Source organism: Lepisma saccharinum, chromosome 18 (assembly GCF_977018435.1).
Source record: "Lepisma saccharinum chromosome 18, izLepSacc3.1, whole genome shotgun sequence".
NCBI lineage: Eukaryota > Metazoa > Arthropoda > Insecta > Zygentoma > Lepismatidae > Lepisma > Lepisma saccharinum.
The window spans coordinates 22,875,812-22,891,829 of NC_139246.1; the positions used below are offsets into that span (position 1 = coordinate 22,875,812).

The 16,018-nt window shown below is 41.3% G+C and overlaps 2 protein-coding genes across 2 annotated transcripts in view; both read left to right on the forward strand.

The window, feature by feature from the left end:
• Positions 1–213: 213 nt before the first annotated feature.
• The window catches only part of LOC146002467 (uncharacterized), a 46,741-nt gene continuing 30,936 nt past the window's right edge, over positions 214–16,018 (forward strand). Inside the window, exons 1-3 of the mRNA XM_083140335.1 lie at positions 214–315; positions 4,036–4,069; positions 5,033–5,076. Coding sequence (XP_082996461.1) covers positions 241–315; positions 4,036–4,069; positions 5,033–5,076 — 153 coding nt within the window. The 5' untranslated portion in view covers positions 214–240. The remainder of the gene's footprint in view (positions 316–4,035; positions 4,070–5,032; positions 5,077–16,018) is intronic.
• LOC146002618 (uncharacterized) lies at positions 5,210–14,631 on the forward strand. The gene is made up of 5 exons (XM_083140582.1): positions 5,210–5,218; positions 7,844–8,270; positions 8,828–8,868; positions 11,876–13,163; positions 13,194–14,631. Exons 1-5 carry the CDS (start codon positions 5,210–5,212, stop codon positions 14,444–14,446), a joined length of 3,018 nt encoding a protein of 1,005 aa, XP_082996708.1. The 3' UTR covers positions 14,447–14,631.

Here is a 16,018-nt window from a genome sequence, read left to right on the forward strand (position 1 = left end):
ACTTGGATATGAATAGGAAAATGTACAAATCTGTTTCGACTAAATCGAAGCACTTTTTTACCATTACTTGGAATCAAGCTTTTTTTTTGTAATAAAAAAACTGATTCCAATGCACCAGGTATGAAGGTCACTTTATGCTTCCAGCAAGAGCAGGAAATTAATGAAACGAACAAAAACAGGCACAGAACTTTCCTGGTCCTCAATTGTAGCATTATCAGTCTTTTCTGAGACACTACAACCATGGTAGGATCGACGTGGTGGAGGGTTGCCTTTGGTAGCTGCTTATGTTTCTTCTTGACGGAATTATATATTCCAGTAAGTACAACTCTTAGACAGTAATGATATAGGTGTGTGAGTAGTTTTTCATGAGACAATTACATTTGAGGTAGTGCGAATAGGTTAGTTAGGTCATCGAAAAAGTGTGCTCACATTTTAAGAATGTATTGCGCAGATGCGCCTCCTGAACGCATGCGGTGCATGCTGCGCATGCGTCAATTGTGGGAAAAAGGACAGCTTGCTCTGCGACGACATTCATGAGCATTTCTACATTCTAATTTCTTCTTATAGGAGAAGTATTTACTTTACATGAGAGCGCTGAACTAAGTTTATATTACATTTCTTGGATCTGAAGTGACGCATGCCGAAAAGAAAATTTCCGTTGTCTGGTCTGTACGCTCACTACAATGAGCTTAAAAGAGGGTTCCATGCGAGAACTTCGAAGAACTGCTCCCTTCGTGCAGTTTCGGCATTTCATGCCCAATACAGGGCGATTCGGAGCGCGAGAATGGACGAGAAGCTTTCCGCTGCAGCTTTCGTATGTACTCTGTTTGTGTAACGGGAGACTTCAAAACAGAATTCGATCTTGGGTTAAGTTGAGTTTCCCGACACAGTTGTTGACTGGGAGGTAGTTGCCTGCACATTTTACATGCAAAGTTTTAAAACTTGAATCCGTTTAGTCTCTCTATCTCTCTCTCTCTCTCTCTCTCTCTTTCTCTCTCCCTCAGTGGTGTATGCTGGGTTCAAAACCTGGTCTATCTCTTCTTATCATAATGTTCAAATGAGAGACTCGTTTTCGTTCAATTTCTTTAATTTTAAGGTGATGCGACATTGCTATTAAAATACATACATTACAATTTACTAATAATTATAAAAATTTCACTGTTTCATTAATATAAAAAAAATAAGGAAAACATTTAAAATATTTATTTATAAAATATAGAGGCCCATATTGTGAAATATTTATGTAGGCCTACGTGCGAGAATAAAATATACGCGTATAATAAACTTCTTACCTTGAATATTTAATTTGGACAGGAACTCTATTCTTCTCTTGGAAACCTCTGTGGTAAAATGGTTATTAGCACAGCGCACTACTACGCCAGGGGACCCGGGTACAAATCCAGGCATGGACATGGTCATATCCTCATCATTGCGATTAGCTAAAGTGGCAGAAAAGCAACGCAAAATAACAAATTAAATCCATTCTTCTCTTCTTTGCGATGCCAGAGGCCTACATAACTTCACGATTTGAAGTTTATCCTCATGCAAAAGCCGAGTAAATTGTTTCGTCAATAGTTCGTTAATTATGTCACTCATTTTCGTTCACTATACGACGCAGCACAGATCATTGAAAACATATATACGTAATTCACTCACTCAATACACTTAAGAAAATCCACACAGTAAGAAACCTAATTTTCTTAAACTTCCTTCAACGCCATTTCCGCTCGCAAAATGCCCTTTGTCATCTCCGGTCAGTCAGTCTACCCCAGCCAGTTATTAACAAAGCAGCAGAGCGGTTGAAAACATCGTAAATCGTGGTTGGTTGAAGGTCAGCGGTCTGCGAGTTCTGCATGTGTTCGATTGGATAGTGTTGTTTTGGCCTAGAGGACAAATTCCCTATCACATGCCAGCCACTCTTTTCCCGTTCCTGTAATAGTAGTTTGGTTTCAAAATTTCCCTTACCTGGGAAAAATCCCATGCTGGTTAGCGAATTGGCATCGCTGTAAGGTTTTATCGCCGTTGTAAAGTGAAGACTTACCTGTCCACGCTTGGGTTTGAAAGATACTACAAATACGTCACCGACCGCCTCCAGGCGCTGGTCGTGGAAGAATTTAACCGCTGAAGCCTGGTGATAGTTTTAAAGGAAAGGAGTCCATCCCCATGTATAGAGCGAGCACAAGGAAAACAAACCTTGGACGAAAAATCCCCGCGCAGCCTTTTCTTCTTCCATTCAGCTCGGGCCATAAGCAAGCATGGTCCACTCTCCCCCTCCCCTCCTCGCGGGAGTACGGTGCACAGGAGTCGCGGGTTTTATACTATTGTTTTCTCCCGCGCTCGTTGTTTGAGAGTGAAGCATCAGTCACATTTGCTATAGTCGTTTTCGCGTTCAGAAGACACAATGGGTTCTTATGGACAATGCTTTTCTTATGGGAAATACGAGCGCGCTGTTGTGAAATTTCTCGATTTACAAATTTAGCTTACGTAAAATCGGTACCTGCAATTTTCCAGGAAATTTTGTAGAGAATACGATGGTGAGCACAAAAAAGTGGTAACTTGTTTACATATTTTTAGATAAATTAAAAACTCAAATTTTCTGTCAAAACAAAATTTTTACATTGTTTTCATTGCTAACGTTGAAACATGCCGTAAGATTGAAGCATTCATTATGAAAAAAATTGACACTGTTTTCTAATTGTCATAGGTGATGGTGGTGCTCAGAATTTATCAATACTTTAAAGCATATTCGCATTAAAAAATATTTAAATAAAGTATGTGGAGATTTTTTATATTCGTGCAGTAGAAAATGTCGTCGCTGGCCATTTTTTGTTCTGTAATTCCAAGTAAAAACTTCCAGCGACAAAGTTGTGGAGAAAATAATGAAATTATTTTTTATAACCACTCAAAGGTTCCCAGAAATATTACTTCCATGCATTTGGAGTTTCATTTTAACCCGAACCACGCGCGAAGTAAGGGGACGTTGTCTGGCCATCTTGAGCCGACTCACCGCAGCATTCCGGCTAATCACCACCAAGTTTTCGAGTTGTTATTTTATTTCCATTCAGTAAAAATATTAACTTCATTCAGTTTGTTATAATAGAATTGCAATTACTTTAATTTAATAATTGAGAATTATTTCCAATGCTGCTGTTGTGAGCAACATTAGTGCTGTCGCAAATACACGTTGTTTTTGTTTACATTATTGTCGACATTAATACTGAAATGAAGATCACCTTTCAGTTTCCAACGTACACATAAATTCATAGATAATAATGAATTTACACACACACACACACACACACACACACACACACATATATATATATATATATATATATATATATATATATATATATATATATATATATATATGTAACACATTACCATATCTCAATGTTATTCTATGAAATAATTACAGAGAAAGGCGAATGAATATTAAATGTGCCTGTGTATTAAATTAAATCTAATGGGAAAATGACATGCTAATGAACTGTAATGTTCACAGTATAATATTAATATTAATAATTACATATAATTATCATTATATATATAAAATATGTAACACCTACATTGTGAAGGAAGCTCATCATTTCCCGGCGACATGAGCTAGCGCTGTATTGGCAACACTGTGCGGTTTCTCCATAAGCGCCGTTGTGTCTTCTGAACGTGAAAACGACTTTAGTCGATTATTTCCTGTATTTAATCTGGGCTTCGGCGATAGCCTAGGTAGCCTAGAATATACGTGCCTGCTCTATCTCTCTACGTGTCACTTCTTTGCAGATTTTTAACAATTGCTAAAGTTTGTTTAAAGATTACTCTCAGACGGGATAATCGGGACCTAGGCTCTAAAGTGCGATCTGTGCAACTATACGCACAATGGGCCTTCACCGAGAAGGACATTCTTCTTAATACAATGGGCGTATAAAAAAATGAGGGGCTGCAAGTCTTGTCTTTCACATGGCAGATCTTATTATCTTACTAATTGAACAACCCTCGTAATTGTAAACTTTTGGTAAGCTAGTTTTCTTGTTTCAGATTGAAGCAGCTAGCAATGGAGAACCTATCAAGGGTGAGTAAATTTGATAACATGATAAAGTACGTTTACAAAGCACTTCTCATGGTATCAAGTGATTTTTTAAATATAAATTACTACTAGTGAACAGTCATGCGTTTGTCGCCTATTTAAAGAAATGTATGGTCATCAGAAACTATTATTTTGTTATTCGAAACAAACTTTTTTCTGTGTATTTCAGTTTTGCCAAATTTCGACACAAAAAGTAAAGTTGTGCACTTTACAGCTGCAAGTATTGGTGTATTTTATTTTCTGATTTTATAGGCAGATGATTGATTTGTTTTAAAGTCCACTTTATGTACAGAAGGACTAATCGAGACTGGCCCTGCCTTCACCTGGTATCGAACGCGGTGCCCGTTGATTACAGGTCAGCGACGTTACCACTACGCCATCGGGGAGACCCAGCAGATGATGAATGATGATGAGATGAAACTGATGATGCAATACACAGAAAGGAACACAAGACTGGAACCCTGAAATTTCGGTGGTGATATCGCGAGTATTTAATTCACTTTTGTACATCTTAAATTTCCGATTTATTCACTTCTGTCTTACTTATCATAACACTTTAATACATGCTTCGGTGGCGGAACGCATTGAGCGATCACTTCACGATCTCGTCATTGAAGGTTCCAGGTTCGAGTTCCGCCCCGAGCATGGGTACTTCTTTGTAGGTGACTATTCCCAAATTTCATCTCACCACTGTTCATCCCCATCGCCGTGATTGGCCCGAAGAGTGGCAGAAAAGCGACGCAAAATACCAAAAATACGTCCTGTACCCCTTTCGTCGTAAGGAGCTATACTAACAATCTCTCCACCGAGCCCCATAAATCTACATGGGGTTGTCGGGGTGAGGAAGGCTCTGCATATTCCCCAACTGGCATACAAATAATATTTAAAAGACACGATTACATTTCTTTTGTACATATAATTTAATAAACTGTCATTTTTTTGTTTCAGGACCAGAAATAATACAAATTGCAACTCCAGGTATATTACAGAGGGTAAGCGAGAATATAGAATAAGTGATAAATTAACGGTCTGTATCTATCTCCCTCTTTCTCTATCTATCTATTTCTGTCTCTCGCTCTCCCCCTCTTTTCTCTTGATAAAGAATAACTTACTCTCTATCCTTCTATGGCTGCAGTAACACAATCCTTCCATCTGTCCCCATCCTAGGCAAGATTACAGCGCCTTGAATAACGTAGTGTGGAAAACGACCCAAGAAACTGGTTCCCCGAGACGATGACAAGTAGATGGCAGTGCGATCGACCCAGGTGCTAATTTTGTTATGAAAGTAATGCGGCTTAGTTAGTTTTTGGAATATATTGTGTAGATTTGCTTCTCTAGAAAGGCGGTAAGTGATTTGATGGAAACAGTTATATTTGTGGAGTGATTCGCAGTCACGAAATGGCATTAATTTGGAAAGAAAAGTAAAATAAAATTAATAAATAAATAGCATGCGTGCGTAACACGAGAAGAAACATCGCAATGTGATTCCGGACGTCAGGTCTTGGACTGTGTATTAGAGTTTATTTTTCTATGTTATTAGAATATAAATAGTATCCTGAGAGATATTTCATACCGAGGCGACAAACCACAAATGTCGCTTGAAAGCGAGCAGTCGGAAATCAATGCAGCCTTTCGAACCGTAGGGACAAAAGCTTTGACTGCACCGTTTCCTCAAGGAGATTTTACACCAAAGCGATACGCGACAAACGATACGAGGATTTCACACCAAAGCGACAAGGGGCATTCGGTCCAAAGCAACTTTCATACCAAAGTGACACATGTTGCTTGGAAAGGAGCCAATCAAGAGCAATATTTCACATCGTAGCGGCATGACGGGAAGCACAGGCCAGCGTTCGGTCGGTGAAATCCTCAAGCGACAAGTATCGCGTGCCACTTGTCGCTTTGGTGCGCAATCTCACTAAAGCAAGACACACATTGCATCGCGTATGCGCGAACAACAAACCACGGTAACATGTTGCAAGCTATTGAGGAAATGGCCCAGTTTGAGCGACGCAGAAGCGACAAAGCGACACGTGTGGCTTATCGTGTCGCCTAGATCTGTTGTTGTAATGTGCGGTTTATCGTGTCGCCTATCTGTTGTTCGCAAGCAACGCTTGCTAATAGACTGAAGGCACCATGTCGCTTGTCACTTAGTTGGGAACTCCCCCTGTAGCGCGTCGCTTCGGTCTCAGCACCCTTCCTTTAAGGAGCTTGCCGACCGAAGTAACAAGTAGCACGCGAATACGCCATATGAACGTGTCGTTTGCTGTTTGAACCCTCATGTGCAATGAATGCTATTTTACAGTCTGGAAGTGTGTGTCCCTAGTGTGACAGTGTGAACATCCCGTGTCGCTTGTCCCATTGGTTTGAAAGTTGCCTTACACTCATGTCGATGGCACTAAGAAAGTTTTGTGGGGTTCCCCTTGTCGTTTCATGCAATCATCATTATCATCATCGCCGCGATTAGTTTAAAGCTGAAGAAAAGAGACAGTAAATATCAAAAATACAAATGCTTCAGTGTGTATATCTTTAAAAGAAATGATGATGATGATGATAATATTAATGAACCTAATTCATACACAAAAATTTAGTGGCCAAGAGCATTCCACGCGTATTTTTTCTCCCGTATTATTAACGAAAGTATGACGATAACAGGACGTGGTCGACTGTCTAGAATGTTCGTTAATATCTTCGCGACCACTGTACCAAATATCATAGCAATTATCACATTCATAGAAATGCTTCATGTAAAAGAATCAGACGTTGCAGCGAAAACTCCATTTACTTCCATTATAAGCAGACGAACACCAAGCACCGAGGTCAACACCAGCGCCTCTAGCGGGTCATTTTCGAGTGGAACCAGCCAGAGAGCGCAGAACCATGCCGTTTTCCACACTACGTTATTCTAGGCGCTGTAGCAAGATCAATCCAATCTTTCCCACGCTTACAGATTTTCTTTAGGTCCATCTCAATGTTATTCCTCCATCTTCATCTTGGCCTTCCTACAGGTCTCTTACCATCAAGTTTCCCAACAATATGTAAACTCTTCTTTCATCTCCCATTCGTGCCAAATAGCCTGCCCACCTAACTGTTCTTGATTTAATTATTCTAATAATATTTTTTAATGCTCTTTCATGCTTATATATATTCTGGACGAACTTATGTGAATGATGAAGGTTGACAAGGAAGACCGTCTGTTGTGATGGATGACCTTGTCGAACGAGTGGATAACGTGGTTCGCGAGCGATTATCATTTGTTTGCAAAGATAAAAGTGTGGTTGTATGTACTTGACTCGTCCCCAGTTACGAATCGAAACCTACAGTATAGGCACGGACATCCAGCTGTTGCAAAAGCCTTCTGAATTTATTTATTTATTTGCCATCTGCAGAGATAAGATACCTCCAATTACAGAGGCATTGAAACAACATGAATAATGTAAATATGAATATAAATGAAATTAAATGCCATGCTCACATATTACATGGATATAACTATAACATAAATATAATTATGAAGATTGTGTCATACACTTAAGAGGACGTCACAGCTATGGCACAACGGAGGGTACAGTCCTTGCAGCAAATAACAATGTGTGAGACGGCTATGTCCGATTCGGAGCCGCGTTAAGATGACTTCTTCTCGGCGTGAGGGACGGGACGAGGAACGCCAAGCACCGGTGATGGGCTTGATAGCGCGAAGCTTGTCCAGGAAGTAAGTATTCCACTAAAACCACTAATCATACTTCCCTTCATTTACAGGCAAAGAGGACATACTCGTACAACAACTACAGATACTCACAGCCTAGGTACTCGTACTCCTACCCACAACGAAGATACTCGCAACCCAGGTACTACTCAAGACCGGCGCAGACGTACAACTACAACTACTACCAACCGCAGCGGCAAGTACGATACTACCAGCCACAACAGCAATACTACCAACCACAGCAGCAAGTAGTACGATACTACCAGGAACCTGTAGTGCAGCAAGCACCTGTGTACTATGTAGAGCAGCCAGTTACTTATGTACAGAATCAACAATATGTGGAATGTCCAGTTATGCTGGAAGAGGATACTGGACAAGTGGAGGACTATGATACATCTGGAACAACTAACACTAGAGTAACCAACGGAGGGACAGAATATTACCAGACGTATGAGACCTATCAGACTGGAAATAATGGAGGTGAGTGTGAAAACGTATTTCTGCAATGTGACTACTCTGGTGTTTGATTTTGTCATATTTGATGTTACTTTCCTACTTCCATTAAGTACATTTTGACGAATTTTGATCAATGATAATGAAATGACACTGATAATAATAATAATAATAATAATAATATTCCCCGCAGCAGGTTGGGATTCGAATCTAAATCCTTCTCAGGGAATGGGTTGTCGCTCTGCTATCTTTTAGGCGGTGATGCGATAAATTATCTAATCATGCATTAACAATTGAAGATTATAAGATGGAATATATGAACATGCATTGAAAAATATACGTACTCACATATACATGGAGAGTGTCATTATAAGGGAGTCCGGGCAATGACATTCGGAAGTGGCACCTGCTTTCCCATTTCAAGATCTCCTCTGTCCTCATTATATACAAACGAATATTTAAAGTGTCAAAATATATTAAAAGGATACAATGGAACCGTAACAGAATCACATTATCAGAAGTCAAAATTTGACAGAAAATTGTTTACATGTATATAATTAATACAGTTATTTGATATATTCCAGGAACAAACGACGGAAACTATGGAACATATTACACGACAAGAGTAAGTTAAATTTTCTGTTAATACTAGTAAGTTGATTTTTCATATTAGAACCATCAACGGAACATTATAGTGCAATTCGGCAGCAAGGAAGCACTTCAGTAAGGGTCTAAGATCAGCACAATTCACAATTAAAACTTCTTGGAATTGTTGTAGAGATTGATTGATTTAGTTTGTTTAACTTCGCGTTTTGTGCCTCTTGGCTACTTTGCGAAGATGGGGATGAGTGACGAAATGATGAAATTGATGAATGGACATGCACAAACAACCAAACCCGAGCGGGATTCGAACCCGGGACCCTTAGCGTCGCAGCGCGATGTGCTAACCATTCGGCCACAGGGTCCGGCCGAATTGTTGTAAAGAATATGAGTAGGTGGTGAATGGGATCTCTGGACCAACTCACGAAATCGACATTTTGCCTAATTTCTTTGCCTCTATCTATTATAATTTAACATTATTTTTGTTTTCGATCATTTGTTTTAGCCGAATTCGGAAAATCACACCACCACCAATGCAACTCACTAGCTATGTTTAACACAACCCCGGTCGGTAGCTGAGGAGTGCTTCAATTGTTTTTTTCCTTGCTCGTGACGTATCGTGGAAACAAATCTTCAAATCTCACATACGACAAGTGTGTAATGCTCTGCTCAAACGTAGATTCATTAATTGAAAAGCTCATTCTGTGTTAATTGCTCGTAATTCTAATAACCTTGGTTTAACCTTACTTGAAGAAAACTCAATTTGGTAGAGGGGGATCCATCTATTACACCATATTGCAGCATTACTAAATCTAATCTCACGCTTCTAAGACTATTGGTAATATATATAATAACACAATGCCAATGAACATTTACAAAAACATGAAATTGAAAGAGTGATTATCGTTGGTTAGTGACTTACAAAGAAGCTCGCCAGGAACGTTTTTTTTTTGGAGGGGGGGGATTACAAAATTGCAAATATCGTGAAAACGGTAAGTGATAGAACAGAAATAAGGACACTGTTCGAAGGTTGAAAGGTTGGATGTTCTTTGATAACTTCGAAAATGTTTAACGTAGAAAAGTGGTTTTATTCTCTGTTGGAGACTGCTTTTACAAATAAGTTTGTCAGAAAATTCTTTTTGGAAGTTTCGAATGTAAAAATATCTCGAAAATGGTAAGAACCGATATGATCTACTGTGAATTGAACCTAGGACATTGAAAAATTGTCAATACAGGTTTAGTCTATTTGTGACGTCTTCACGATGAACCAACGATGTAATGTCAGTGAAACATTTAGACGCCAATCGTTTCCTATCATTAGCAACCAAAACTTTTTACATACTGGAGGAGCGCTTGTGTTCGATTACAATCCTACCAGAATAGCAGTTCCCTGGAGAGTAAAGTAAGGAGTAAAAAGACATTGTGCCACTTCCGAAAACACACTGTGGTTCCAACGCGTGACATCGGTTCGTATATTGCTGAATTCAGATTATTTAACGTGTGATTGCGTTTTGTCTCATCAACAGAATACACACACGCACACAATCAACTCGATGTCAATGTGACTCGATGTTAATCCAGACACACACGTAGTGAACGGTTTGCTTGTGTCGTATGCCGTGTATTCATATCGTGGATATAAGCCAAGATATCGGAACATAGTGAACACTACGGTAAGATATTGGGAATGCGCTATCACAAATGATGAAGAAGACTCCCTTACTATCCCTGCCGCGTTTCATCAGATTTTATGAAGATTAGGGCACATAACTGGTAGTGTTTTTTGGTAGCTGTAAGTCTAGTTTACAATAATTATGCTACCTTGTATGTTGAGAAGAAACATTAATGACTTTATACTCTAAAATTTTTATATAATTTTCGTTTGAAATCTTCTCAGCACTATTTACAATGATTAGAGAAAATCTGCTGCATGCACAGAAATGGCGTGGTCCCCAAATTATGGAAATTCTTGGTCCTTAAACCTTCAAACGTGTTTATCAATATCTGAAGTATCTTTGTGTAATTAAAAAAAATGGTTGCCGACAAGTTTATATGTGATACGCTTCGAGGATGACAACAACTCTCTTTTCATTTTGTTTTGAAGAGGTTCATTGGCATTTTGTCGTTATTTGCGTAATCGAAGAAGAGTGGGATTAGGTTTGGTTATGATATGATATTCATTCACTCAGGAAAACGAAAATATTGATATCTTCCTTGCTAAATTGTTAGCACATATTCGAATCTTTTTTCACTAAACTGAGTTGTACGTGTCTTCTTGACCGATGATCCATTCTCTTACTCTCAATCAAAACGAATATTCATCTACATTCTTCTACTTGCTTTCCTCTCTGCTTCTTCTCTCTAGTATTCATACATCCGGACGTTTCTCTACATGCTTTTATTCCCACTTTCCTAAAGTCTTCTTCATTCTATTGTAATATTTTCTTCCCTGCGTACACGTAGCTCTGTTTCTGGAACCCTTATTTTTCGGGCTGCATGATTTAAGGAATGAAATTTCCAGCTTTGTCCCTGCATAAAACGACTATAGAGTTCGCGCATCCTCTAATACATGGATACTGGGGAAAATGACGGCCGGAGCTTGGTGCTGATCACATCACCTACACGGAAGGCCAGGATCATGAATGTGTCGGACCCTATCTCCACAACCACCTAGGTGCCTAGACGCCACAATGAAATGAGCACGGGGAAATTAACTAAATCTTTATCCTATTCATTTTTTATGAATGTTCTTCTAAATTCATCCAACGACTTATCCTCCTCAACATCTTCTTACATCTTGTTTTCGTTTATTAACGATTATATTCTTGTTTCTCATCGTCTACTTTGTTTAGCTTGCGTAAATATGCTTCTAACCTTGTCTCATTTGGATTTCGTTCACGAATTCTCAGTTCTTTATGCACAGACAACTATCCTTTGTTTCTGATATTTATCTACTGCATTGTTGATAATGTGTCATGTTTTGCTACAATTCTTGCTCCATTTGAATTTATATCACTCTTTGTACTTTTCAGAACAAGAGACAAGTAACAACCTACCAGAGTCCAATGACTACTAGACAAATAACCTACCAGAGTCCGATGGCTAGTAGACAAATAGCCTACCAGAGGCCAAGTCCTAGTAGACAAACAGTCTACCTGAGTCCAAGGACTAGTACTGCGACAAGAACTGCGACCAGATATTATGCAGTGAAACCTGCGACCGTTTGCCTCAGGAGACGCCAGATAGTTGGCGTTAGACGTGTTACAGCGAACAGAGGAACTGTTGGAAATGAAGCTGTTAGGACAGGAGGTGGAAGTTATGGAGGTACAAGTGGGGGAGTTATGACAGGAGGAGGAATGAGAAGTGAAGCTACGGGAGGAGGAGTTATGACAGGAGGAGGAATGCGAGGTGGAGCCACGGGAGGAGGACTTTCTGGAGGCGGTGGACTCCTAAGCGGAGGTTCAGGAGGTGGACATTCAGGAGGCGGTCTTGGTGGACTCCTAAGCGGAGGTTCAGGAGGTGGACATTCAGGAGGCGGTCTTGGTGGACTCCTAGGTGGAGGTTCAGGAGGTGGTGGACTCCTAGGCGGAGGTTTAGGAGGTGGACATTCAGGAGGCGGTCTTGGTGGACTTCTAGGCGCAGGTTCGGGAAGTGGACATTCAGGAGGTGGTGGACTCCTAGGCGGAGGTTCAGGAGGTGGACATTCAGGAGGCGGTCTTGGTGGACTTCTAGGCGCAGGTTCGGGAAGTGGACATTCAGGAGGTGGTGGACTCCTAGGCAGAGGTTCAGGAGGTGGACATTCAGGAGGCGGTCTTGGTGGACTTCTAGGCGCAGGTTCGGGAAGTGGACATTCAGGAGGTGGTGGACTCCTAGGCGGAGGTTCAGGAGGTGGACATTCAGGAGGTGGTGGACTCCTAGGCGGAGGTTCAGCTGGAGGATTAGGAGGCGGACTCAGAGGAGGAGGTCTTGCAGGGAGCGTATCAGGACATGGTGGAGGTCTTGCCGGAGGAGCAGCAGGACATGGTGGAGGTCTCGGTGGATCAGGACATGGTGGTGGAGGTCTTGCCGGAGGAGGAGCAGGTCATGGTGGAGGTCTTGCCGGAGGAGCTTCGGGACATGGAGGAGGTCTTGCCGGAGGAGCATCAGGACATGGTGGAGGTCTTGCCGGAAGAGCTTCGGGACATGGAGGAGGTCTTGCCGGAGGAGCATCAGAACATGGTGGAGGTCTTGCCGGAGGAGCATCAGGACATGGTGGAGGTCTCGGTGGATCAAGACATGGTGGAGGAGGTATTGCAGGTGGAGCAGCAGGACATGGTGGAGGTCTCGGTGGATCAGGACATGGTGGTGGAGGTCTTGCCGGAGGAGCAGCAGGTCATGGTGGAGGTCTTGCCGGAGGAGCTTCGGGACATGGAGGAGGTCTTGCCGGAGGAGCATCAGGACATGGTGGAGGTCTCGGTGGATCAGGACATGGTGGTGGAGGTCTTGCCGGAGGAGTAGCAGGTCATGGTGGAGGTCTTGCCGGAGAAGCTTCGGGACATGGTGGAGGTCTTGCCGGAGGAGCAGCAGGACGTGGTGGAGGTCTTGCCGGAGGAGCATCAGGACATGGTGGAGGTCTTGCCGGAGGAGCTTCAGGACATGGAGGAGGTCTTGCCGGAGGAGCATCAGGACATGGAGGAGGTCTTGCCGGAGGAGCATCAGGACATGGTGGAGGTCTTGCCGGAGGAGTTTCAGGACATGGAGGAGGTCTTGCCGGAGGAGCATCAGGACATGGAGGAGGTCTTGCCGGAGGAGCATCAGGACATGGTGGAGGTCTTGCCGGAGGAGCATCAGGACATGGTGGAGGTCTTGCTGGAGGAGCATCAGGACGTGCTGGTGGAGGTCTCGGTGGATCAGGGCATGGTGGTGGAGGTCTTGCTGGAGGGGCATCAGGACATGGTGGTGCAGGTCTTGCTGGAGGAGCATCAGGACATGGTGGTGCAGGTCTTGCTGGAGAGGCATCAGGACATGGCGGAGGAGGATCGCTCGGTGCGAGTGGAAGGGTGGGGCACACTGGAGTAGGGGCAAGCGCACACGTTGGTGGACGTCGAAAGAGAAGTCTGGAACTTCCTGCAGGAAACGTATACTTCAGGCCAAAACAACCACAAAGTGTTGTAATGGTATATGCAATTGAGGAACCTGACAGCAGTTCGGCGAGAGGACCAAATTTGGACAAAATTAACAATGTAGATCTTGATCCAGATACATTACTTCACGACAAGGGGACTGGGTCCATAAAGGTGTTACGTGATATTCTCAGCAGCACAGGAGACAGATTACCAGACACTATTTATTCTGAAAGCGAGATGAAGATGCTGGTGAGACAAGAACCTGTTGGTTTGTTCAGTTCTTCAAGGCAACTGGAATCTGCTCTTCATATCGAAAAAAGAATGGACCAAGGAATCAGCATGCCTGCGAAGGAAATCGGCCAGATCCATTCAGAGACGAGCAGAGAGGCCAATCCCATTATGGAAACCGGAGATTCTACCAAGGAACATTCTGGTATTGGCTCATTACATGTCCAGGGCGTGGTTGGCGTTGTTCCAAGCGTTCAATCTATATTTTAACACATATTGTCTTTATGCACACAGAAGAATAATGTATTGAAACTGTGGTACAATTACATTATGTATTTCTTGTAGATGTAAACACCGGGATCTACAAACAGCAATCTAAAGTATATACAATTAACTATCAAATCTGCTTGACAATAATTGTAACACGACGTCAATAAAACATGCCTTCATCAGAAGTTTGTGCAGTTACGTTATTGAAACATTGGATTAAACGATGGACCTACATGGTTGTCATTCATGTTCCCTACCACGCCGCCCTTCTCTGTATTGTCTCAACGATGAGGATGAATGATGATTAGATGGAATCGATGAAGGGCCAGTCCCAAAGGACACCCAGAGTTACTGTGAACACTTACAGTATTTTAGCAGGAAAAAAAGTTCAGTGTTATGTTTTTAGAAATAGCAAGTTAACGACATAAGGTAAACATGCAATCTCCAATTACGCATGGATACATTCTACCCAATATTTCAGATACCTGAAGCCCCCTCCAAACCCACACAAGTTTATCTTTGTGGATATGTATAAAACATTAAACAAGAAAATGATTATCTACATTAACGTTCAGTTTGCATATGTTACAACAAGGTAAACCTATCTTTTTGTGTGATCAATTTCAAATCCTTTATTTTACATTGACTAACATAGCCAGATGTCGGGCACACCTGCTACTGCCCTCTGACGCGACCAATGTTGCCAGTCCACTTCTTATTTTTTTAAAAAACATACTTTTTTATGAATATGCCATAATTCGTCTGAAATGCATAACAATTATCGTTATTTTTTCAATTCAATAAATAACCGACCCACAGAGACCATCGATGCACATCGAAAATTATTACGACTCCATAGTTATATTTTATCCGTTTCTTTTTACTTCATACAATAACATTTTTACACCTTAGTAACTTTTATGAACGATTATGTAGACAAATTCAATACGGAGTGCAAGTTTAATGTCTCTATCGCTTTTTGTATAAAGGTTACGTACGTTAAAAGTCTGGGCTGCATGAATTTTCGGACACTTTGTGTGTGTGTGTGTGAGTGTGTGTGTGTGTGTGTGTGTATACTGCTGATTCTTATGTGCAGTGATGTGCCGTAGACTATAAGTTTACGTCTACATGCGTTGTCTACACGTATTCTACGCGTAGATTACATTGGGTTGTAGTTTACATAGACTACGTAGACAATTTCAAGTGTATTAAAATTAATTTTCAAGGGTTTTATGAAAGGAAAGTGACATTTTCAACTATATTGGATTCTAACGAAATGAAAAGAACCCTATTTACAACAAATTTATCTTCTCTTCTAATATCAACTATCGAAGAAGATAAATAGTATGCAAAAGACAACAACAGATGTCAGTCGTGAGCCAAGAGTGGTATTTTCCCATAAAACACTAGAATATTGCCTATATTTGGTTTCTTCCTAAGTGAGAAATTGTTCGAATTTGGAAGAAAGAGTATGAAAAGTTCTCCTCACAGATCAGCAGCTGATACGCAATATAATTTTGTTTTACTTCCACGGCTCCCTTTGCTAAGTTATCACCTTTCGTCATGTTGTTT